At 29.3% G+C, this 26803-nt stretch overlaps 1 protein-coding gene across 4 annotated transcripts in view; it reads left to right on the top strand.

Moving 5' to 3' along the window:
• Nucleotides 1-26803, top strand: part of LOC112591558 (nuclear receptor coactivator 2) — a 46314-nt gene that overhangs the window by 5159 nt on the left and 14352 nt on the right. For 2 of the 4 annotated variants that reach the window (XM_025335398.1, XM_025335397.1), the window contains exon 1: nucleotides 4827-5216. The exons of 1 other annotated variant lie outside the window; for it this stretch is intronic. In XM_025335398.1, the coding sequence (XP_025191183.1) occupies nucleotides 5086-5216 (131 nt within the window). In that variant the 5' untranslated portion in view covers nucleotides 4827-5085. Of the gene's footprint in view, nucleotides 1-4826; nucleotides 5217-26803 lie in introns of those variants that run through there. One more of the 4 variants, XM_025335396.1, reaches the window with a different exon arrangement.

The raw sequence follows: 26803 nt of genomic DNA, 5'->3' as shown, positions 1-26803 counted from the left end.
GATTCTTTAGTTTTTACAGTAAATTATATTATTACCTTTTATTATAATGAAAACTTGACAAAGCAGAAATTTACAGATTACAAAATAAATAACTAAACATGGCATTTAGGCTCGTTCTAAACACTCACTGTGAAAAAATAAATAGAATGAATGTGTTTTGATTCAATATAATTTACTATTACGGTTAATAAATAATAATCAACATAATTTTTAATTATTCACTCTGAAAAGAAAGTTTGGGACTTATAAAATCTACATTTGTATTCGTACTACATCCAGAGGGACCAAACTGAACTATTTATTTTATACTAAAAAAAATTTAGTTCCAAAACTTTTTAATACATATTTTATGGTCTTGCATTTCATTTTCTAATCCTAAAACTATTTTACTATTAATTGACTAAATAAAAAATATTTAGGTAATATATTTTAATGTGATAAAATTTAGTATCTTTTATCTTGATTGTTCTTTTTGAACATAAAAAATGTCTATTTTGTGTAGGAAGTCCCAATCTTTAATACAAATAATTTGACTTATATTAGATATATGACAGTAAGTGTTTCTGAATTTATAGGACTTTTTACTTGGCAACTTGCAGGCATCATTTTATGTATTTTATTGAATTCTTGCTTTATTTTGTTATAGGCGATAATACATTTAAACTTACCTATAAAAATTCTTTTTTACAGTTGTATTCACTTATATTTTTATTTTTAATACATTTTTAAATTTAATATTTAATATTGATTGTTAACTTATTTGATTGAAAAAATATATAATATGTATCTATCTATTTTTTTTATTATTTTAACATAAGGTAATTTAGTCAAATTTAATATATTTACATAACTAATAATATGTTTTGATGAGATTTAAAAAAAAAAAACATAACAATTAGATTAACGGATGCGTATATAATATATTGCATACACTCAAGTTAAAGGCTTTGTTGTTATAAATTGTTGTATCAAGATGAGACGTAAACACTATTCATGAGATAACTAAAGGAAGAAACTCATAAAATAAATTGTATAAATAATCCAAATGTTAGTGCATATAATACAATTATTAACTTGAGTATTTTAAAGTTAAGATTTATTTAAAATTATCTTTATATTTTCTTCATAAGCCTTGGAAAACATGCACAACTTGTAGAGTATAGAGTATATACCACAGAAGTATCAATAAAAATTTAATCACCCTATCTTCCATAGCAAGCATTACAATAATTTACAGTTGGATTTGTCTCTAAACTTCAGTTTATATATCTACAATTTATTAGTATAAATATAACTGTAGTTATGTTTTTATTTTTACTTTTTTCACTTCGTAATTTATTACTAATTAATAATAGCATTTTGATTAAATGGCATTTATTATTTAAAATAATCTAACTACCTACATCAATATTTTTTTCTCAACTAGGTATATTATCATACGAAATTGTATTAAATTTGATTAAAAAAAAATCATTATTTATGCAATTATATTCGTGTTTGAAAAGGAAATATTATAATTTTAATAGAAATATTTCGAATAAGATTTGTATTTAAAATTGTACTTTGAATGTTTTTCTCGATGAACTTTTAAAATGTATTTGTATTCGTATGTTATTTATAATTGAGAAGTATATCAGTTTCATATAAATAATTTTAATTCATTTAATATTATTTATCAATCATACGCTTGTATTATTTTACCGTTTTTGCGAAGTATAATACTTACCTAATAATTAATATATATTTAGTTAAAATAAAAATCTAAAAAATACATGAAAAATAATATTTATTATAGTTTCTACCAATGTATTGCAATCTCAAATATGTGTATTTTATAAATGTTAATCCTACAATAATCTATTGGAAATATTTTATTATTGATTTAAATATACGCCTCGACGGCTCAACATCGAGGTCATGAGACGTATAATATTTTATATAACCATTTTATTGAACATAAAATTTAATAGTTTAATATTTTCGAATTATACATATTTATATATAACTGAAAAATGTTAAATTAAATACATACAAATCTGTTTAATTGTATTTGAATTTGTTGTGACCTAATCAATACAATGAATAGAACCGCGTATTTTCGTATTCTCATAAAAATATGTATTTAAGATTTATTGTTGAGATATTTTAAATGTTAACAAAGCCGCCTAATGGTTGTGTTTATATGTGCCAGATGGTGTGTCTACTGTGTGAATATTCATCCAGGTGGACCAAGATTTACCTGCTTCCTAGGGTGTATGAAGCAACCCTTGTGTACCTATTCACTTTTTTAACAAGACATTCTACATTTATTATATTTTACATACGCAGTAAAATCTGATTATTTTTCATTCATTCAACTCGACCCTCTTTTTGAAAGTCGCATCTGTATTTTGAAGGTTATTTCTTTTCACCAAATTATTTTTAAAAAAATGTTTTTTTTCTAAAGATTAGTTGGTGACAAACAGATAAAAATAACACGTGTCTATTATCAAAAATTATTTTACAAACCGTATGGTTATATTTTTATATTAGTTTATGTATTGTAGCATAAATCTTAGCATACTATTGCTTACACTTCATATAATTATTGTTAATTATTTTCGATTATTCCCATATAGTATAAACTTAAATGTAGGTATAAAATAAACATGTTTTTTTATTTATTTTTTTTCTCAGACCGTTATAAATTGTATTTTACATTGTTATAATAAAAACAAATGATAATTGTCTATATTGGTATAACATAAATAATGTGTTATAGTTTTTTTAATGGGTAAATGAAGTATTATTAAAAATTAAAAATTAATTAATTAATTTTCGTCTTATTGAGAATTGTAATAGGTATACGTTATAAATTGAATATGTAATATTCGATTGAGCTATATAATTAATTTAATTTCGACTTTATTCTGACATTCATTGTTTTAAATTTTAATAAAACTTTTATCGCCTTATTTAGAATAATATCGTTTATTGTATGTATTTGAAATATTATTATCAATTTTTTCGTATGATTTTTTTTTTTTTTATTGTTCAATTTAAATAAACAATTGATTTTTTTCCTTACAAAATATCTCACAATTGAGATCAAAAATGGACTAATGAACTTCGTGTTTCAAGTTTTTACTAAATATGGTAATATAATTGATATGAATTATTTTACTTTAGTTAATTTTATCTTGTTTATTTTAACATAATTATACTTACTTAACCTTTATCCTCTTGCTGGTTTTAAATATTTATTAATAAAATTATACCTCAAGTTTATGTTATAGATATGAATTAATAGAAAAAAGTATGAGATTTAAAAAAAACCCATTAAAAGTTTAACTCGGAATTCGGTGGCATAATATTTATTTATCTCGATTTCGTTGCCTTAACCCTCAATATAGGATTATAATATATTATTATAATAATAAGTTAAAAAGATCTGATAAAATAAAAAATTGCTAACTGTTGAAAATGTATATAAATGATGAGGCAGTGTTCATAAAAAAAAATAAATAAAAATATATTTAAAATTAATAAATTCAAAGTCTATAATGTTGTGAACCGCTAAGTTTTTAGTATGATTGATATTTAATAATGAATGTGTTGGAATTAAAATGAAATCTGAGACAATTTTATAGAATATTATCTACATTTTGTCAAATAATAAATCTATTTATTTTTGTATTTTTTTGTTATTTTAATAATCATAGCTTAGTTAAAGTAATGAAAATATAATATGATAAAATTTTCTCTATTAATTTATACCTCTTGTTTCCATACTGTTGTAATTAATATGCATTTATTTTCTTGAAATATGTTTTATGTCATACAGCTGGTGCAATTACCTTCACACATTGAAAAAAATTATCTTTATTATCAATTTCAAAATGTTAAAAAGAAGGTGAAAATATTCTGTTACATTATCTAATCACGAGTATATATTTTTATGCAAAATTAAATTGCTTCTAAAATTATACCAATTCTTTCAAATATTTTGTATCCTATGCGTATAGGCACACATAAAAAATGAATACGTATTAGTGCGTTTCCATATAAATCTATAGTCTATACCTACTAAAATGTATTGTTTTACTAGATGGTTTATAAGAAAAATCGATTTTCTAGTAGGTAATCGTATGCTTTGTTAAATATCTAATGAATATATCGATTTAAACTGCCATTAAAAATAACACTTTGATAGGCTCAATTTAAAGCGTAAGATTGGGTGGGTTAGTTGCATGTATATGTATAATAGATGAAACATTAAATGCCTATTAAATGACTCTTATTATAATTTATTTATAAAATCGAATTCTATGTAATATTGTATCTTTTAATTGTCTGATTTTTGTCAGTCTTTTTAACCCGTCGGAAATACAATGCGATGTGGTGTATTATTAAAAAAAAAAAAAAAAAAAAACAGGCACACGTTTTAAAACAATTTACATCGCTTATTAAATGCTATACATGTTTATGTATGTATATATACTTTTATTCTACCGTTACCATGGTTACTGTAATACTTTTGGATAATGATACGAAACGTTTCGGGGATGGTATATCGTTAACTGTAACCTTAATATGTATTTAGATATAGCGTGTTATTCAACAGTATATTATGTACCGTACAGTCATCTTTTTTGTATGCATACACTTACATCATTGGCTGTTTTGGAGTGTGAAGTGTGAAGTGTGGGCAATACGAAGATCACTGTGTCGTCAGCGACCACCGATATGTCCATGTTGTGGTATAGTGTGTTTGCGGTAGTGCGTGCGCAACATTGCGCTTGGCCTACTGACCTGTTTGCTCAGGACTTGCCGAGTGCCGACTTCAGTCTGATTCTAGTCGCCGAACGTGACGCGCGAATTACGTGCATTATGTTGTGTCGTACTTCTCATCTCTCCCAGTGAACCATTATCATTATTATATTTAGTTTGTTTTCGTATTCGCATTACATTATCATTTATCACTATTATCATTTATTTGTATTTTTGTTTTACTTATACGGTTCTTATTAATATTTCGATTATTGACGTAAATTCTCATTTTAATGTAACGATGAGTTTATATGACTCGTCGAGCAGTGGAAAATCATGCCCTCTATAAAACTGCATAACAGCCTGTCTTTGAGTCCATTTAATTTCGAAAACGATGCCGACGAACCATACGAACTGTCTTCTCCCGATTCGCTGTGCAGCGTGTATTTAGACACAAACAATTCTCGGTACGTTATATTATTCAAAAATATCCTCTGGTACGTAACTTATAACTATTTTAAAAAAGATTGAAAACAAAATAATATACAGTGTTTTGTTAATATGACATAAGTACGATGTGTATAATACTAAAATGTATTAGTATATTAATATACACGGGTTTTAGAATACATGAATATAAAATAAAAATAATTTTTGCATTTACTACGTATCTAGTTATCTATTAGATAGGTATTTGTGTGTATTTATTTTGTATTTAAATACATTTTAAATTCAAAATTTAGCCTAGTTAAACTAGTTCGACTGAAGGTTTTGGTTATTTCTTGTAAAATGTATATTTTTGATTTATTTATGTTTGTCGGTTGAATTATAATACTTATTAAATATTAAAAAGTAATCATACATTTTCGATTCATCAACTGTTGCAATCAATATAGCCATATAGGTTAATAATAATTTTTAAAAATAGTCAAATACCTACATTATATTTTGCTTAGCTGTAATATATATTGTATTATGATATTGCGCATAGCGTCTATAAGATAAAGTTATCTATAAGATTGTTTCCATTTTTCTTACCAATGTGGTTTTATTGTATTTGTACTAATAAATACGATTTTATTTTAATATTTCGTATTTTTTTTTTTCACTTAGTAATAATTTCATTAAATTGAATTTTGGTGAAAAAATAAAGTAATAAAAATTATAATTACATAAAACATGTACTTTGTTATAATCTTGTTTAATCTTACAATTATTTGGCAAATACAATGAATAGTGATACGGAAAAAACTATATACCTACTGATAAAAATACCTTTTCGAAATAATAATCTAACATAAATTAATGTATGATAATGTTTGATATGTATGGCATGTGTGTATATAATAATATATTGTATAATTTTATTTCAATTTTTTAGACTCGGAGATATTAAAAATGATGAGTGGTTTGTTATTGACTATTATTTTATGTATGAATTGAACAGAAATGTGAGTTTCATGTAATACTGATGTCTTCTTACATTTTAATAATTTAACGTAAAATAGTGTACATCTTACATTTATACATTTTTTTTTATTCCCGGAATTTACTAAGCAAAATATTAATATAGGTATGCATATTTTATATTATTTATTTCATTGATAACACTGTTCAAATGTGGCTATTGATTATTAATCTACTATATTATAATATTGTGTTGACATATATATATTTATATTCGTTTATACAAAATGAAAAATAAACAATAAAAAATGTTTTTACAATTCACTGTTGCTGTTTTAGACTACTTATAAACACGTACAGAAGTTTAGAGACTCGTAGAATTTATTTAACCGAGGGTAATATATTTTTTTCTTGTAAACAATACGTGTGTTCTTTAAACTTGTAAATTATTATTTGAATTTTACACTTTTACATTTTTTTAAATGTACGTGATCAAAGTATGAAAATAAAATAGGTAGATACTATTATACCAACAGTATTGTATTCTGTTTATTTAAACAAAATGTATTGGTTCACCCACAGGTCATTTAGTCATTACTGCGAACATTATTATTTATGATCATATATAAATTGTATGTTACAAAATAACATCATTGCTTATTTTTCGTTGTATTGTATTCTGATAGAATATATTTTATATTATGTTGTTGATTTCTACAAATATAAAATAATTATATTATTGCTTTTATTTTTAAACACACAGTACGTGTGGTATCTATATAATATATGATAGTATATCATGATTATGAAATGTATGATAGGTACTATGTAATATGAATAATATTATAATACATGGGTTATAAGCACTATGGCTTATAGGTAATATATTAAGAAGAAAAAATAGTTTTTTTAATTTAAAATTTATTATATCCCCGTTACTTGGTAATAATATATATTTAAATTATATTATTTGTAGTGTAAACTCATAAATACATATATTTATTGGTATATATTAATTTTAAAAGCAATACACGTAACTTTATTACATTTGTAGGTACATGGAATTTAATTTTAGCTTCTATTAATAACTCTAAGATAGCGTTCCGACAATTACAAAATTATCTTGATATGATTAAATAATTTATTTGATTATCGATAAACGCCTTACGTGTGTTATCATACAAAGAAAAATAAGAAAATCAGTCAACAGACTTAACTGATCCAAGATATTCTTTAGAAGTAAATTATTTTTTATCATTTGTTAAAGCTTTTGGGCCATTGTGGTTTTGTGGCATACATATATGAGACTATTAAATTTTCTATTGGAAAAGTATTCTGACCTTCTAATCAATTTTTCTTTGCTCCTTTGATAGTTAAAAAAAAAATCTTCCTACTATAAAAATATATATATAAAAATTCCTACATTAAATCTATGACGGATGCTTCACTACTTCAGTTATTCTCATCAGTTTAAATATGTGATCAAAATTGATTACTTTATGAATAGATTATAATTTTTATTTTTAATAAAAAAAAAAATGAAATTTAATTTTGTATTGAAATCAAACGAGCACTTTGAATTTAGATATGTAATATGTTATTAGGTTACATTATACTCGTTACCGTTTTGAATACATTAATCAGTCTTCAATAACCATTTCCAGTCCCAAAAATATGAAGTTGTAGCATTTTAAATGTGTATACAGTGTAATACAGTTATTGAAATGTTTAATTATTCCTACCTCTATTAAAATAATTTATATATTCTGGAATATTTTTTTTTAAATTTCGGTAGAAAAACGTAATTTTACCAAGAAGTTAAAAAAATAAGAATTTTTTCCAATTTCATAATATACCTACATTTCCTGTTAAGTATCTACTCAATTAAAATTTAAATATACATAATTATTTTACTTTTATGTATGGAACTCACGAAAGACTCGTGATTTTATATTTTTCATAATTTCCAAGAATGCAAAAATAAAATAAATGTTAAGTTAAAAAAATAAAGAACATTTTTATAGTTGTTATTACATCGTCATTTCATTAGAAAATATTTTTGTAAACTGTATTGCCTGGTTTTTAATATTTACCAAAGTAAGTTTGTATAACCAATTGCTATATTTTTCATAAAAGTTTCTTATCCAAGTCATCATTCAATTCGTGAAAACAGAAATCATATTATTCATTGAAATACTTGATTTTAAAGTATTATATTTACGAATAATGCCGTATTTTCGATTTATTAGTGTTTTTGTTTTCTTTAAATTTGAAACAATACTCGTTGCGCCAAAGTGATTTAGAAACATTTTAAGCACAATAATTTTATTGTGGTAGTGTTGTCATTGAAAATAAAAAAACAAAACCTCCAGTCAAATAATATAGGTAGGTGGTTATCATAGATTATTAGGCAGGTAATTTAAAAATAAAATGCAAAATATGTAGTGAATTGAAAACTAGAACATCATTTTGGTTAACTGTATGCCGCGTGTTTCGTCATATTGGCCCTCATATGCGGGTGTGCGAAACATAGTAGTGTTGTAGACGAATGATGATAATAATAATTTGACGTTTTGAGTAAAAATAAAATTACAGACAAAAATTAAAAGGAACGAAAGATTTTGACTCTGAAAGCGGCTAGCAAAAATAAAAAAATAACCGTTGTTTTAGGTACAAAAAAAAAGAAAAAAGAGTACCCCGATATGGAGTGTGTTTGACGGTATTGTCGAACGTCAGCGATAATAATAATTATTATTAGGTAGCTTGTTTCGTTCGAAATGCCGACATGGCCAAAAACGATTTGATAATTATTAATTAGTAAGCATGGGACGGCATAGTCGCGTTGCGAACGTACATATAAATTATATTACACAACGCGAACGCGGTACGCGCGATTGGAAAAGGGAGAAAAAACAGCGTGTGCGAGAGTGAGAGAGAGTGAGTAGGCGCGAGACGACGGTTGGTAGTGTAAATCGCTCGGGGACGTGATATATTTTATTTATCGTCTACGACGTATTCGCCGTCGGTCAGCGTACGGCCGGCCGCGGCGCTGCGTCGTTGTGGTGGGTGACCGTTGCCGAAAAACAAAACAAAAAAAATAAAAAATAAAACGCGCGCGCTATCGACACCATTGACACTGACTGTGGACGGGCGGGCCTACGCGGCTACTGTGCGCGGCCCCATCTCGAGCGGGTGTCGTAACGGGGTGAGGCGCGCGAGGCGGAGGTCGCGTGCTAACGTGTGTATACCTATAATCTATATTATACCCGTGCAGAGCGTTGCGTGGTGCTCGACCGATGTTCGCGCGCGCGGCGTGCTGATGCGGTGTGATGTGTACCTGTACGTCGTGTAACGCGTACACTCGCGGCGTACGGTGACCGTGTGTGTGTGTGTGACGATAGCCAGCCGCGTTGGTCGTCGTCGAAAACGATTACACCTATGTTATTAATCACTGCTAGACCGGATCGGCGGTGGTGCGCGAGATCACGCCTTGGATTTCGGGAGAAACCGAAACGTGTCACCGCTATATAATGTAGTTCAAGAGTAACTAACAGACACACGCACACACACGCTCACTCGGTTACGAATTATGTGATATACGTCGGACGAGCGTGCGCCGCGCGCCCAGGCTTGTTCTACGGCGGCGGCGGATTCCACGGCTTGGAGGTTATAATATTTTTATCGCGGTCTCTGTCGGGCTGGGCGGCGGAGTAGTAGTACCATACTCGTTCAGATCGGAATATGAAGGGCGCAGTGAGCCAGTGCTTGAGGGGGTGGGGGAGACTCGCTGCGGTGCGATGATATAGTGTCACGGACAAACGCGGGGGGGCCCGCCTGCCCCCCCGTTTTCAATGGTCGCCGCGAGCGAGTGCTGTGTGTGCAGCGCGGCGCCGGTATTGCGGAAAAATCGTCGTGTGGAGAAACGGGGGGGAGAGGGGAGGAAGAGTCGACGCGAAAAAAATTGCGCGATTGGGTAGGGAGGGGGGGTCTAGTGTCGTCGGGCGTAGAAGGGTTGGATGACTCTCGCTCCGTTTTTTTTTCGCTTTTATCGTGTGCGCGACGTGCGTATAAAAACCGCGAGCCACCGCCGCCTCTGTCTCGGTAACATCGTGTCTGGGTCTGACGAACGATGAAAAATAAAAGGCTACCCGTTCTAGGGGTGAATGCGCCTCGTTATTTCGTGCGCGCCCAGACGGGTCGATCGTTCACATATTATTTCGAGTTCCACACTCTTCGCCTAATCAGTTGTTAAAATATTTTGTGTATATATATATATATATATCGTAATATTCTCACTAATCAACTTAATCTTACAACACTTGTGTCAGCGACGCACACATAACGTACGTCGATATTATATTATTATTATTATTATTATTTTTATTATTTATTACTGACAAATATGATCGTCGTACGTGTGTAGCGGGTATCAGTAGGTATATTCGCGTATAATAAGGTTTTCTACCAACCTGTACAAAAACTATCCGCTCTCTCGCATGTCGAGTATACGAAGAGAAAATATCGTCTGTTGTGTAACAGACGATGCGAATAAAAAAATAATAAAACATTATGTCGCCGATCGTTTTGTACCCATATACCGCTATTACATATTAATTGAGAGACCGGATTTGTATGTCCTGGTAAAGGTTAAGATTAGATGTTTTTTAATGCAATTCAAATTTAGAAAAATATATTCTCTTGTCTTATTTTATCCTTGATTTAACACAAATCTAAAATTTGCAAAAATAATTAAATCGTTACTTATATTATTGTCCGTGTATCGGAACAATATCAAATTGATTAAACTTTTAAATGTGTTTTAAAAGTAAAAAGTTCTACATTTAGCCCAACTACTGTAACCAAACAAATTTAACATAAATGTAGTCACTAAAATGTTAGTCTAATATTTTAGTATTTCTTTTTGAAATTTATATATATATATTAACATAAGCTATTGGTTAGTTTGATTATTCAAATAAAAATATATCGTGTATGAAATTTTAACATTCAACATTTGAATACCTATGTTTTTTTATGTAAAATTACATTTTTTATAAAATATAATGTGATTAGGGCCGGATTAACGCCTCACAGGCCTAGAGCGTCAAATTTAGTAAGAAATGGAAAAAAAATCATATAAATATTTTATGCATTTATGTAACTGCGTATAAATTAATATTATATAATATTAAATATATATATTTAAAAAATAAACCAATCCATGAATTTGAGAAATAAATAAATCTTTTTTTTTTATTGGGGTTGGGGTGGCATATTTAAAAGGGCCTAAGGTGGCATCTGTTCTAAATCCGGCACTGGTTGTAATATGAAATGTCAGGAATCCTATATCTACTGTACAGCTTCAGTAAAAATATGCAAATACATAAATATCTTATCTCTACTAGATAATATTATCATCATATTATGACTGCGTTGTTATTTGAGATCATTGCAGTCTGCCCATATTTCGTCACAATAACGCGTACACCATTTGCTATACCTTCGATTCCTGACAGATTAGAGAATAGTAAGAATTGTGTTCGTCGCCTAAGATAGTAGTAGGTGGTTTTGATTACTTATATCTTGTTGACTATTGCACACCAGTTGCGGTGTATGTGATTATTTGCGTTTTCCGTCAACAATAATCTTTATTATATTAGGAGATGCTGTGTTTTAAAAAACAAACCACGTATGTATATTTTACTGCCATCGCGTACGTTATTTGCACTGTACCGAGATATTGAAATCTGCCGAACCAGATTTTTTTATGCATAATGGATGGGTTGTATTAAAAAGTAGAACGCGCGTATATACACATTTGTATATTAATGCATCGTAAATAAAGCAAATTATTCAGCAATGCCACTCATTCATATTTTTTTTGCCCTTCAAAACGAATCCGAACACTTTTTCTAATAATTTCGTTATAAATTATTGTGTTTACTATATCTTTATTGTAATTTGTACATATTATTTTATAATAATAAACGTTAACATTTTACACATTCTTGGTATATCATTAATATAATGTAATAATTTTCGAATTCTCGCCCATAACTTATCATTATTTAGATTATATGAATATGAAAGAAATCCTGTACAGAATAACGATGAGAGATAACGCTGATTATATAATTTGACAATCGTGACTAGTCAAAGTGAAATTTTCGGGTGATGTAAACAAATTAACTCACAATGATATTGTTTAATCATTATATTATTCATTTTATGGATGCTATTATAATTTGTAAAGGTACTACAAGGAGTCCAATGTTTATTTTAGAAATGGTGGTCAGTGGCCACTATATAATATATATTATTAATAGCATAGATATATTCATCGTTTTATTTTAATTAGATGATTGTATTAATTGGTTGAAAAATATTATTTATTTTTACTTATTTGTATGCTGTAGTCGTTATTTGTAATCAATTTAAATTAATAACTTAAATACAAAGTGATTAATATATCATTGCAATAATATCATGCTATGAAATAAATACGATAACCTACAATAATCATATTTCTCATTTATCATCTATCTTCATTAAATTTACTATTTTCTTCGCAGTTAGTAAGATGTGGTATATAGTACTTGTTAGCAGAATCATAAATATTTCAAACGAACGTAATTCGTTTTAAAATTGTTCTTTAATAAACTCTGAACAAAACATAAATACCAGTGTCACAGCCAAATCTAAGTGTTTTTTTGGTGTGTTGATAATTTCACCACCACACCAATTACTCGAAATCATTATTCTTATTTAAAATATTATATTGGATTATAGCTTATTATTTTCAAAACATTAATTACTCAAAATTTAAAACAACATGCATACCGTTATATGCAATACATGATACATCACATATTACATGCATGAACAACTATGCATAAACGACAATTTATTTTTTATATTTTATTAATACTTTTACGAATTGCCGGAAAATAAAAAATCGTTTGTTAAATGTATTATTCGGTTCTTGAAATTAAACCGGAAAACGTACCGAACCGTTGTAAATTTATTTGAATCCCAGTTCGTAACGGTATCATTTTAAAACACGTATTAAATTAGGACGGGGCCAAGACATTCTCTCGAAACGTGTAATAATTTTTTTAGGAGAAACAAACTCATGTACAACACTTTATCTTCTCTCGGTACGCTATTTTCCAGATAACGCTTATCCTGTGCTATGGGTTGTTGACCACACGCACGCATTGGTAAAAACCAAACGTCACTATAATATTGAACATACACGTACAAAACAGTCATCCATAAACATTGTAACACAGTAGCAACCGAATATATGACGATATTTTGTTATCGGTTATAATGTTCTTTTAATGGTGAAAAAATTAAATAATTTCACTTAAACAAACAAGGACCTGTTATATGTGTTTGATAGCAATTGTAATACATGTGTATTATATCATATTACGTTGCACATACGACATACCACTACTATTCTGTATACTAATAATATACTTACTTTATATTATTTTATTGAATAAATGCATGTGCAGCGAATTAATATACATTTTATATTATACATGGATTATATGCAAGAGTTGTATAAGTAATAAAAAAATAAATAACCCTTTAGTTTAAAACAATTTTTGAAAGAGGCAAAAGTTTTGTAAACTATTTCAATTACTATAGAATGTAATAATTGTAAAATCGTATTGAGTTCAAGAAGTTCAGCAATCCACTTGTAGATATATATATATTATAGTGTGACATTTATGTTCTGTCTTCTTTATTTTTAATCTCGTACAATGAAATATCCTGTTTACAAAATCCGTCTCCAATGTTAATATTCCGAATTGTTAGATCGCCGTCGTATTTACCCGTTACCATAGCGTATTTATTCATTTTTCATAGTAATTTACTTTTAATTTAAAACAAAAATACAAAGTTGTTTATTCAGCTATTCGAGTAAAACGTGGGTAGATTATTTGTTGCATGTATATAAATTTGGTAATAAAAAGGTGAACGAATCACCTGATACTATTATTTGATATGATGATATATTGCTTATTGGTAACAGTATAATTCAAGATCAACATGTATAAATATTAAACATAAAACGAAAAATATGAATTTCAAATATCTAATAAAAATGTATACATAATTTAATTTTCAACCAATGTCATTCGTTCTGTCGTTCATTGGTATCTGCTCGTATTTCTCGTTTACGAATTAAACTACCTACCCATTTGTATTAAGTTATTATACTAAGTAAACTTAGTTTAGGATACATGATTTTAATTTCTGTACTGTTGTGTCAAAACATTTTAGCAGGTTAAGGCGTTGTAATTACACGTCAAAAAAATATTTTCATGGCTTGCACTGTTTTAAAACTAATAATATGCTCGGGTGTAATATGTTGACGCTTTAAAAAAGTATACATTCTTGCATTTATTTTAACTTTTACCACAAATCACAGCAGGACCGACCTATTAATGAGATTTTTGAACAAGAGAAAAATTATCCTTACTTTGATTTAATCTCATATTTTCTCTTACTAAAGAGATCACTAAAAAACCATCCACAAAAATAATAATAATAACTACAGATAAAGTTGATGGTAGACGGGTAGTAAAAACAAGTTTTATTGTACATAATATTTATATGTAACTAATATATTCATACCCACATGATGTATTGTATCCGTCACACAAAACATTCAGCATAGCAAGTATGGGTTCTGTTTTGTATCGTCAATTTTAATATAAGGGTGATTTGACATAGGTATCATCAATTTTAAAATTAAGAATATTATCTTAGGTGTCCATAGTAGGCTGTTATTGATATTTAAATTATTTATATTATAACTCAAGTTTACATTTAATATAATGGTTACAATAAACCTTTATTTTCATTATAAGCAGTTGACAATAGTTTTGTAATACATCATGATTTCATGTCTTTAGAACGCGTATGTATTATGTTTATATAGTGCAGATGATTTAGTGAGAATGACAAAGTATATTATGAAAAATAAAATAGCTTAATAAGTACGTTATAATAGATCTGAAATCTAAAATAAGAGAGGATAGAATGATTTTTATGGATCGTGGCCAATTTATACAAAAATTATGTAATTTTTCGAATAGGCTGATGGTGGTCACATATATTGACTTGTGAAACAATGAAACATGTTCAGGTCTAAGAATAAAATGATATTCGCTAAATTATTATAAAGATTGGCATTCAGTTTATATTGTATACTCGTATTATCTATCTTATAATGATTCATGTGTTTACTATATAGGCGTTCGTTTAGGTATTAGGCATAACTACGTATTTGGTGTTCTAGGATATAGGCGAAGTGTTTTTTTTTTTTTTATATTCTCGAAGGGTACTGCTACGTATGTCACAAAGACATCATTACATCTCTAAAAAAACCACCCTGTGTCATACATATCTGTGTCTACATGATTATGATTGATATTCAATTTATGAATACGGCATTGTATAAAAATCTTTATGCCAACACAACTGATAACATTGTTAACCACAATGTCTCGTCTTTATGCCTATTTTCTCTGTTTAAATGTTAATTTTTTTATCGCTCAAAAGCTTCTGAGTGAGAGATCCATCGTTTCTTTTGCCGTTATATTAACCTAAAAGTGGATGTTCAATGTAGATAGGAATGCCGTATCCATGTGTTTAATATGAATGGTCTGTACTTTATAAAAAACATATTATATTGTACATGTGTGTATTATTATAATATCTGATCGGTTTGTTGTATATAAAAACTACTGCGAGGGAGAGCACACATATTATAATGCATGCAAGCAATGCACATAATAATATATCACATTCGTCTACACCGCGCCGGAATAGTGCAACGTTTCTTGACTAGGGTCAAGTTCAAACGAGAGAGACCATCTTCCGACAGCAGTGGCGTGTCATATTATATTATGTAATTTAAATAATGTTCTACAATAATAATAATAATTTAATTTACACACATTTAATATTCATTTTATAAACCCACTTATAACCGATATCGCGCCAATACTTTTATTTAAAAATTCGTACTTATTAGTGTACATTGTTGGGTACCCATCTATATTATTATATTGCCTGTAAGCTAATACTTTACAAACCGGTTTTGTGGCTAAGTTTTTTTTCAATCGATTTGATTTGATTTGATTTTTTTCATATCGCGACCACGACGATGATCCTAGGTCGTGTTTTTGTTTTATATACATAATAATAATATATTATTTACGTCACAGACGTAATAGTAGCCAATCTACTTATTAAATAATAATAATAATAATAATTCTACGTCTGCGTCATGTGCGCCCATATAATGCACTTATCCGCGAATGTACACCTGCTAATGCTATACTCATGCATAATATTATTATTATTAATACATAATATTATATTGTTATTATTTATCAGCTCATGTTTTGGTCTAGACATTGTATTATTATGAATTATGATTATTGAATTCGTTCGGCGGCGTCTTTATTTATTTTCAAACTATTATTCTTATGCTGACGAATTTGTATTTTGCATCGCCAGTACGATCATTATTACGCATATTTACCGTACCTATTATTAGTATTATTGCTTTATTGCGCAACGTACGCGTTTTACTTTGGCGGCGCCTTATCCCGCACGGCGTGTGCCATCCTCCGAAAGAAACTTAAAATGCATTACGCGGTTTGATCGAAGTGAGAATCCCAATAAAAAAACTGCCGTCGATTGCCACCGAGCTTATCTCTAAGTTCTGTTTATATGGATTTATCGTCTGTATTCAGTGTGTTTACGTGCAAAGCACTTGAACTACTGACCTAAATTAAGCGCACCTGCGTTATGCGTGAAATACAAATCGATAATATGATTTTCTTTTTTTAATAATAATTATCGTTTATCAAAGCACATGTATTTTATATCGTTATTTTTTAATAATAATATTATAAAGAATGGGACAATAACACAACGTTGGCAACGACGGCGTCGTCGGCGGCGGCAGTGGTGTCACAATATAAACAGATAGTAATGTATAATGTCAATTGCCAATGGCGGCGTATTATTGCATAATGTTTTCTCTTAGTGTCTGTCTGTCTGTCCCTCTCTTTAGAGAGAACTAAAATATACTTTGGCCATTTGGCGTACGGGGTAGGGGAAACTGTTGCATCGATGTCTACTTTCTTTATTATACAGGGTGATTCGGTTAAATATCATGTATGATTATATTATTATTTGTAATATATTTTTAATGAAAACGCTCAGTCACGAATTTATTACACTATCCATGTATATATTAGTTTTTTGATTATAATTTAAAACTTTATTTTTTTTAACAATAATTTAAGTAAACGGTTATCGGTATTAAATACTATGCTGGAGATAATTTAACAAAAACGACATTAATAACCGTGTACTAAGTAATACTTGATAAATAATAATTGTTATGATTTATATGAATGTTTCGCAGTAAACAATTTTATTTAAAACGATATACTCACACAATATTGTATTTAAAACTCTTCATTTTGACTCGTAAGATAATAAATCGTAAGCAAAAGAAGAAATCAATGAACTGTGTAGTCATGAAAATAATAAAAATATTTATATACGTAGTTATTTTGACGAGTGTAATGTTACTATAAATAAATTATTGGGTAGATTCTTAGATATGATATCTCATACCGAAGTTGAAAAATAATTAATTAAAAAGCCACGTTATTTTAGTCTTGGATACATTTATTTACCTAACTCATCGTGAATGTTATAGCTTATTGTATAAATAGTTTTCTAAAGACTAAATTCAGTAATAGTTTTGCGTTCTATAGATATGATATAAAATCACTGTAGCTAACCAAAGTGCAAACCGTTGTGCGTCGAACGTTATCGGAGTAGTAGTACCTGTGGTAGACACCTATTTAATTAATTAAAATATATTTTTAATAGGGTCTTTTTTTTACGCTCGCAGTGATTATAATGTAATAACGGTAGTACACCGGATACGCTGAGATTTGGCAATAAAGGGTTGGAGTGAAATTATTTTCTCCCCCGTTTCGTATAACAATTTGTGCACGTGTATTATAGCTGCTAATCGTATCGTACCGCAATGAAAATGAAACGCACGTATTATAATATCAGTTTCGGCAAAAATCAGCGGTGGCACCGCCTCGCCTTTCTACACGGCCGTGCCGGCGGATGATTAATAAGAATAAAATAACGCCACCGAGACGCGTCGTGCTCGAGAGTTCGTCACTCGCACAGAAAAATAACTATTTACATTATTTAAAACTTGGCAACACTGAATTTAGCGAAACGTTTTTTTTTTTCATTTCCATCTCACGCACTACGTATTATTATTATTATTATTATTATTATATATATATATATAGGTATATTATATTCATATTACGCTCAATATTGACCCCCTCCTCATCAAACTCCCACTCTTTATTATCCCTCTCCGTACGCAACTACCGATGTCGCTACTCGCTGCACGTCCGACTCGGTCTACCCGCACACATGTCGTCGTCACGTTAATACTTAATATATTTATATTATTACATATTACGATATTATTATATTATTATTGTGCACTTAAGTTTATCGGTTTATTATAAAAGTAATAATTATTGCTATTGGCGCGTTTCGTATCATTAATATTATTATTTCATATATTTCGCATAATATTTATTATAATATATCCGACGGCTATTTATTTCTCTAGCCGTTATATCAATAATAAATAATAATAATATAAAAATTATTCCATTCGTGTGCGTGTGTGTGACTGACGTTTGCGTGTTCGCGTCGTGTGCGAGCGACGACGACGACCACGACCACGTTTGATACGCGCTAAAGTGAGAGAGAGAAACGCGGTCGGCCGTCGGCGAACGAGCGAGATAGAAATGCGAACGGTATAGGCCCCGGCGATCCGCATTGTGTAAACTTCTGTGCTGGCTGCGATGGCTAGGTTAGGCGGTGGTAGCGGTGGTGGTGGTGACGGTCGTCGTCGTCGTCGGGGCCGGCTTCGTAGGAAGTGGGAAAGCAATACGCGCGCGTGTGTGTGCGTGTATACACCGTGCGTGCTGCGCGCGCGTTCGCGAACCTATGCGGGAATGACCATGAATCGCCCGTGGCCTCTACACACACACACACCACACCGCTTCGGCGGTTACACCAGTGCTTATAATAATACATTACGTAGTTACTATGCCCACCACCGGCTCACCTATGATATTATGACGTGTGTGTGCGTGTGCTATTGCTGCGGTCCGCAACGATTCCACAATGCGTAAAACTGGCCCGGCTCGGGCGAATTGTTCGCAGTAATTATATATATATAATATATAATGTGTTCATAAACAATGAAAGAGTTCGAGCGACGTCGTTTCCACGCGTCGCAATAATGGAAAACCGTTTCGAAATGTCGCCATTGCCATTGTTTGTTGCGCCGCGCCGCGCGTATCGCGTACATTTATTTTATTTTTTTTTTTTCTGTTTTGGCGGCGCGCGCGATGACCGCCCCGAGGATTTTCGCGTAGGTTAGGTTAGGTGCTGCGGCGATTCAACTATGATCGGCCGTCGGGATCGCGCTGTGGCATTTGTAGATTATTATTTATTTTTTTTCTCCCCCAGAAAATTATGTAGTCGATGAACGAGAATTACTGGGTCGAATGGAATCCTCTGTGTCGCGGAGGGTGTACAAGGCGTCCAAAACTGGCTTGTTGCGTAACGTCTACTCGTTGACCTACGCTCTTTATATAGTGTTTTTTCTTTTGCTATGTCTTGCTAAATATGTTTGTTTACAAAAACGCTAAACTTAAGACTAACTAAACGCCAATGTTATTATTATTATTTTATATGTATCGACATTACGTAAAATGTAAATATTATTGTGTACTTTTCCACGGAGTTTTCCCTTCTGATAAGCTCTGCGTTCATAGTCACCAACCACTTGTCTATATCATATTAAATTTTTAATTATTATTTAACAATCGCCAATCGGATAACAAAATTAATATAAGAACTTGGATAGAATCTTACAAATAGATAAAAATGTATAATACCTATTGGCTATTAACTCAATAATTCAGTCGATAGTTATTTTGCTATTAATTTGGTCATTTTTTTTTTTTTTTTTGTGCATATCTGGTATGCATCATACTTAGTTAAATATTCAAGTCCATAAGATATAAGCCTAATAATGAGCTTTTGCCAGCATTGATACCAACGAATTATGGAAAATAATGAAAGCACTGGGTATTCATTAAAATAATGTAAATCTGATAAGAAGATATAACAATACAATTTTTCGCCAAGTTCGTTTCTTACAAAGAAACATCTGAAATATTTGTGGTGAAGTCGGATCTTCGTTAAGGAGATGCCTTATAAGAGTTATAACCTTCTCTATCTAGTACTATAGAAAAAGTAATAAGAAATGTATTATATGGTGGTCGAAAAATAGAAATATGTGGAAAATGGGTAATATTGGCGTACGCGAATAACTTCGTGGTAATGAGAGAGACGAGAAATTAAGTCATAAATAATATACTACGTCTGAATGAGGAAAAAACAAAATACCTAATGATAACAAAAAGAAGACCAAACATATATCATATAATAGAAGATAATTGTAGTTCTAATAAACTAAATGTATTAAAATACTTAAACGTTATTTTAAACAGCAACACCGACATGCACTACAAAAAAAATTAACGATCGAATAGCATGCGGTAACCGCTTTATCTACTATATTATAAAACTCTTTAAATCAAAACTACTATCATACATTTTAAAAATACTCCTGCATCAATGGTCCATTGTTATTTACATGTAATAATCATATATGTGAGTGACGGTGTGAGTTGCGGCCCAATCCCTAAATAACGTACGAGTTGCGGCCATAAATTAATATATATTATATATTACATTTATGTAAAATATATATTATATTATATACTCATAACAAAATCAAACTAGAAGTGTAATAAAAACACGTAAATATATGTTTAGTCACAAGGCTCCTATGACTTGAACATGAGTACGATCGTACAGCACAAGTAACCGATCAGAAATATGATGGTTTTAACTCGACCGTACGGACTTAGTGCGACAACGTGAAAACGGACTTGTTTACGGTCGCACGGGTAACTGCTCTACGTCTACTTTTATAAATCAAATTAAGATATCATATTCTATAAAAAATATAACTTCCCATATGTATCGAACATTTCAATTACCGTTATTCATTTATCGCTATGTATATCCAACATAGATAATGATAATTACTAGGATCGGAACCCACCTGCAGCTAAAATATTATTGGGCCACAATTCACCGGTATCCAACACCGGAAACGACACGTCGGGCTGCAACTCACCCACAGCTATGAATGAAACATAGTCACTGACTAAAGGTGACAGCAGTCAACTAATTACTTTCGAAAGGAAGATACTGAGAAATATATATGACCCAAGCTCTAACACAGTATTGAAAACAGGATAAAAGAAAAAAATCAATAGCTACAGAAGTTATATGATAGGCCAAATATTATATGTTGTATAAAAAGTAAGTTTAGAATAGTTTGGATATGTTTGAAGAGCGGGTGAACAAGTTGTAAAAAAAAAACTTTAGTCAACAAAATAAACGGAAAACGGCCATTAAGAAGACCCGGAATCCGATAGGTGTATGACAAAGAGTAATGGAGAAGTTTCGTGATAACAGAAATGACTATCAAATATCAATAGATTGACGAACTGAAGAAAAATCCTAATAATCATCAACGCGATCAATGCTCCTTATTGATAATTTGTTATATAAGAGAAGCTTTTAACTTCATGAGTTTGGTATGCCGATTGCTGGTACCGTGGATAGACTATAAAACATTTTTTACTTTTGCAGCAACCTTAGCAATACAAATTACAATTTTAATACATGGTTACATATAACAACAATGAAACCATACACCACTGCATACGAGAACATAACTATGTTCGCGGCAACAATACATTATTTGGATATTTATTTTAAATTTTATAAATTGTAATTAATAATGAATTTGAAAGGCCCCAAAATCGTCTTTTACACCGGGATCTTCGAGTTTGAAACCCGATACTTCTATAACACTATTACACTATAAATAAGGAATTTGTGTCATCATAATATTGTTTTAGCAATTTTTTTCGGTTGATAAATCAATTTTCTTGTACATAATAAGTGTAACTTCGATATTTCGATATGTCATCTAAATAGTTAGCAATTTTTATATTGACGGAAATTTTATTTCAACCCAAAACATGGCGAACAAGCTTTTACAATCTTGTTTACGTTTTATTTGGAATTCCTAATTTAATATACATTGCATAGAAATATCAAATTTTATCATCATATTACATAGTTTTATCAATTGTTTTTCTCCGTGGACGTCGTTTATATCCGACGCGCGTGTCTGCGTTTATGTTTGGGATTTAAGATTTTTATAAACCTTCTTGATAATGGTCGTTGTTATTGTCATCGTGTATACCGTGTACTGCGGTACCGATGTCAACCACATGATTTTAGAATTTTGTTTTACTTTTGTACTATGCTGCAGCTCTTGTGGTACATAATTACCGGCCAATAGCTGATAATTTATTCTGGAAATTTAAATAATACAAGTCTCAAGTAAAAATATATGTACGTTGGTGATATGTAATAAGTAGCCAAAACTTGATTTTTTTTATTCCTTTTTTAAACCTAACCTTGTACCTAATCATATTTATTTATTTTATAATATAATTCTCGAATCACAAGCGATTATGTGAGTGATATGAGTGTTTTAATTATTAATATTCAAACGTCAAAACTAAACCTATTAAATCTCTTACTTATTTCACACTCTATAAAACAAATATTGAATATTTCAAAGCCTATTTATGACTACAAAACTGCATTGATTGACTATTTTATATTTCTATAATATTTCAGCAGTGACATAAACTACCAGTTGTTTAAGTTACACCCTAATACCCTATCGTGACCTCTAAAAAATGTCATAGATGTAAAGTATTAGTTTTATGTCTAGAAATGTTCAAAAGTTCACATTTTATGTCCATTAGATTATTATTCTTAAATGGCATACATTTTTTTTCATAGTACTTTATTAAACTTCATTGTCATTGATTTACTATAATATATATATATAATATAAATTATTATCGAGACCAAAACAACTGCAATATCCACTCCGCACAATACTATTTTATAATTGCTAAGCATTTAATTAAAATAAAACAATTTATACTGCTATAACCGAACGTTCGAGGTTTTGAAGTAATTTTGTTAAACCACTAAAATTAAAAATAACAGTCAAAAATTAAATTTAAAAAATCTAAAGAATTATCTTTATATTATTGGCTAATATTAAATATCAAATTGAACTACAATAATTAGTTTAATAAAGTTTTGTAATTTGTATGATAATGACATTTATCTTGACTATGCATGAAATTTATAAATGATGCCGATGTGTTTAATTGATAATTAAATACAAATCATCGTTTGGACAGTCAGAACCTATTTGAGAGATATTTATTCGGTAAGAAGAGCCAATAACCGCGTCAATGACCCATTGTGTTTAAATATAATATTTTTAGTAGGTAACATCATGTCATAAGTATTTATAGTGTAAATTATACTGATAATGAGAAGTTTTATTTTTCTGCTTTATTTCTTTTTCTTAACTAGGAAAACTAGTATGGGACGATGCACAGAGAACTTGTTTACTGACATGAATTGTAATATATAGTATTGTCGTTTTATGGCTATGTTTACCGGTACAAGAAATGCTTGAATAGTTCTCAATGTAATCGACATGAATGAACAGTTATATTATAGCATTCCCTGAAAAAACCATCTGAAAGTTTGTGTTTTGAAAAAAAAAAGTTTTATTGAAACCTATATACAGTTTTAAAGATTATTTGAAAATTTCATAATTATACAATTATAATTTTTATCCGTTCTGTCTATTAGCATTTATAACGATAAAAGTATTGTTTTTTTAACTTGTACAGTGAATTCAGTATTCACGTATGTTGATTAAATAATTTTATCAAACTTATAGTGTTTACTTTACACAACACTATTTATGGTTATAATAAATATTATCATTTAAAATTAGTCGTCAGTTAAATAACTAATTAGTTTATATTAAATTCATTCCACAAGTATCAATGTTCATTTACCGATACAAGGTTTTTATACACATATACTTCAGGAATAATTAATTTAAAGCCCTGGATAAGGTGATAATAAAAACCATTATTTAACAAAAAAATAATCCTTCTTTATCCGTATCTTTTTCTAACTACAATACCTAGGCTCCATAAATAAATTCTGTTCCAAATTGCAAGTTATTTGTCCTCCGACACATATTTTATCATTATTACCATCCACTGTCTGTTTCCGATAGGTTTTATTCTTTAATTTTTAATTATTATAAATGATTTTTATACATCGTTATATGTAATATCAATGTTTAAGTAGGTATCTAAATTAGTAAAATTTGATCAAATATGAATAGATTTACTTTTATTCAAAAAAATGTATTATGATAAAAAAAAAAAACCGGTGAATGAATATTAATTAACCTAGCCATTCTCGGTTTATTGTTTTTTCCTTAGATTTCCCATGGTTAGGTTACATTCCACTTCTTCAAATCTCAGTAAATGTATAATCTTTACATAACCCTGTATGTAAAAACTCATGGAATACATTACATTCATTAGTGATAAATGATAATATACAACATTGTATCTGTTTTAACTAATTGTCATTGTTTTTGTTCGAGTGTGTACTACTAGAGTATCTAATCCTACTAATCAAAAATGTCTAACCAAATATTTTAAAAAATAATGAGTTATTCAGTACTTATTGTATTGTATAAAATATTAAACTAATCTTGTATAGAGTGTCTATGTAAATGTAATATTGTTTTAAATTTTTAAATTAGTATACTGCAATATAACATCATGAACATCATACATGCACAAATAATTTTTCTCGCCGTAATTTTACAGTGGATGTACCTATATCACGTAGTGTTTACGCTAGATATAGCAATTGTAAACATTACTCGTGTTGAATATATCTTAAAACATACATACATAATCCTCTATTTACGTGTCGTGTTTTAATTTTCATTTAATTGTTTATTTTATCATGAGGATTTATTAACGAAGAAAAACTACTAGTAAAACAAAAAGAATAATAAATCCATACACTATCACGTCTGTGTAAATCCCATATGACTCAACCTCGATGTATAGTCTTAGTATGGTCTTTAAATTAGTTCAAGGTCAATCACGGACGTGGGTGTACAAAACTTGCTTAAGATATAAGAGACTAACACCCACGAAAATTCACTTTTTAACCGAAATCCTTTTTTTTTTTTTTAACTATAGTATTCTACGATATTCATAAGTATCATACTACTTGGCCAATGTTGTTTTCAGAAAAATCAAATAATAATAGACTCTAAAGAAAACTTAACATGTCGAGTTTTTTACATAAAATTAGAGCTTAATTATTATTTATTATACTACAATATAGTTCTGTTGTGATTTTTTTTTTTTTTATAATAATCTGGCATACAAAAAAAATATAATAATGAATGGGTTAGTTGCTCAAGTGTTTCTTTGTACTATACACAAAAAAATATTATCGATTACTCTAAAAGACCCTATTGAATACTAATTTCCCACGTACCTATATAATATTATATTATATTATATTATATCACCAGTGGGTATAAATTATAATTTTATATTATGACGTTAATGAAAGTCATTTAAACTTCCCCTTCACGTGCTGTTAACGGACAACGGTTTGCGTTTATTATTTTTAATTTGTTTTAAAAGACTCCATAATTATATTTCTACTTATTGTCATAATTATTATATTTTTTATTTATATGTATACACAAGTACATTGTGTAAAAAGTTAAATCCTAACCTTCTTTACAACTGACTGTTGATTAATTATATTTTCACATGTCATGCATTAAAAACAGCATATAAGATATAACATTGTATTAACATATGTGTTCTAAACTAATTATAAACCAAGCAAAATACATACCAAATTTTCTGTATTTTTTTTAACTAATTTCAACCTGTTGTATATTTTATTGGTTATAGGTGGGTAATCAATATTATTTGATCCCTTTTTTGCGGAGACAACCCTTTCAATCTTAAACTATTTACTATATATGTAATTTTTTAACTAGGTCAATAAATCAACAAGGGGGTTGAGTTACAATGAATAAAAAATCGCATCCTTACTATAAATATAACTTAACAATATAATATAATAAATAATAATGAAATGCGAGACATAATAATGTACATATTATTGTGAATTTTATAAGGGATCTATGTCATTCGTTGTAATATATGTTTACTCGTGTATCAAAAATTATCAAATAAACATGAATAACACACTTACAACTTATCTCTTTGTCAATTTCGAATTGACGCACAAATATTGTTATATTGTTATCCACCCACCAGAGGCACCATTTCAGTATTTTCTATAGTTACCTCCGGGCCATTAAATATATTACTTTTTTTGTAATTCAACACTCATAATTTTACTCGTGATCTAATTCCATTATTAA

The sequence above is a fragment of the Melanaphis sacchari genome, unplaced genomic scaffold (genome assembly GCF_002803265.2).
Source record: "Melanaphis sacchari strain LSU unplaced genomic scaffold, SCAv2.0 Contig13_pilon_pilon, whole genome shotgun sequence".
In the NCBI taxonomy this organism is placed as follows: domain Eukaryota; kingdom Metazoa; phylum Arthropoda; class Insecta; order Hemiptera; family Aphididae; genus Melanaphis; species Melanaphis sacchari.
The sequence above is the reverse complement of the archived record's forward strand: the minus strand, read 5'-3'. Positions and strand labels throughout refer to the sequence as shown.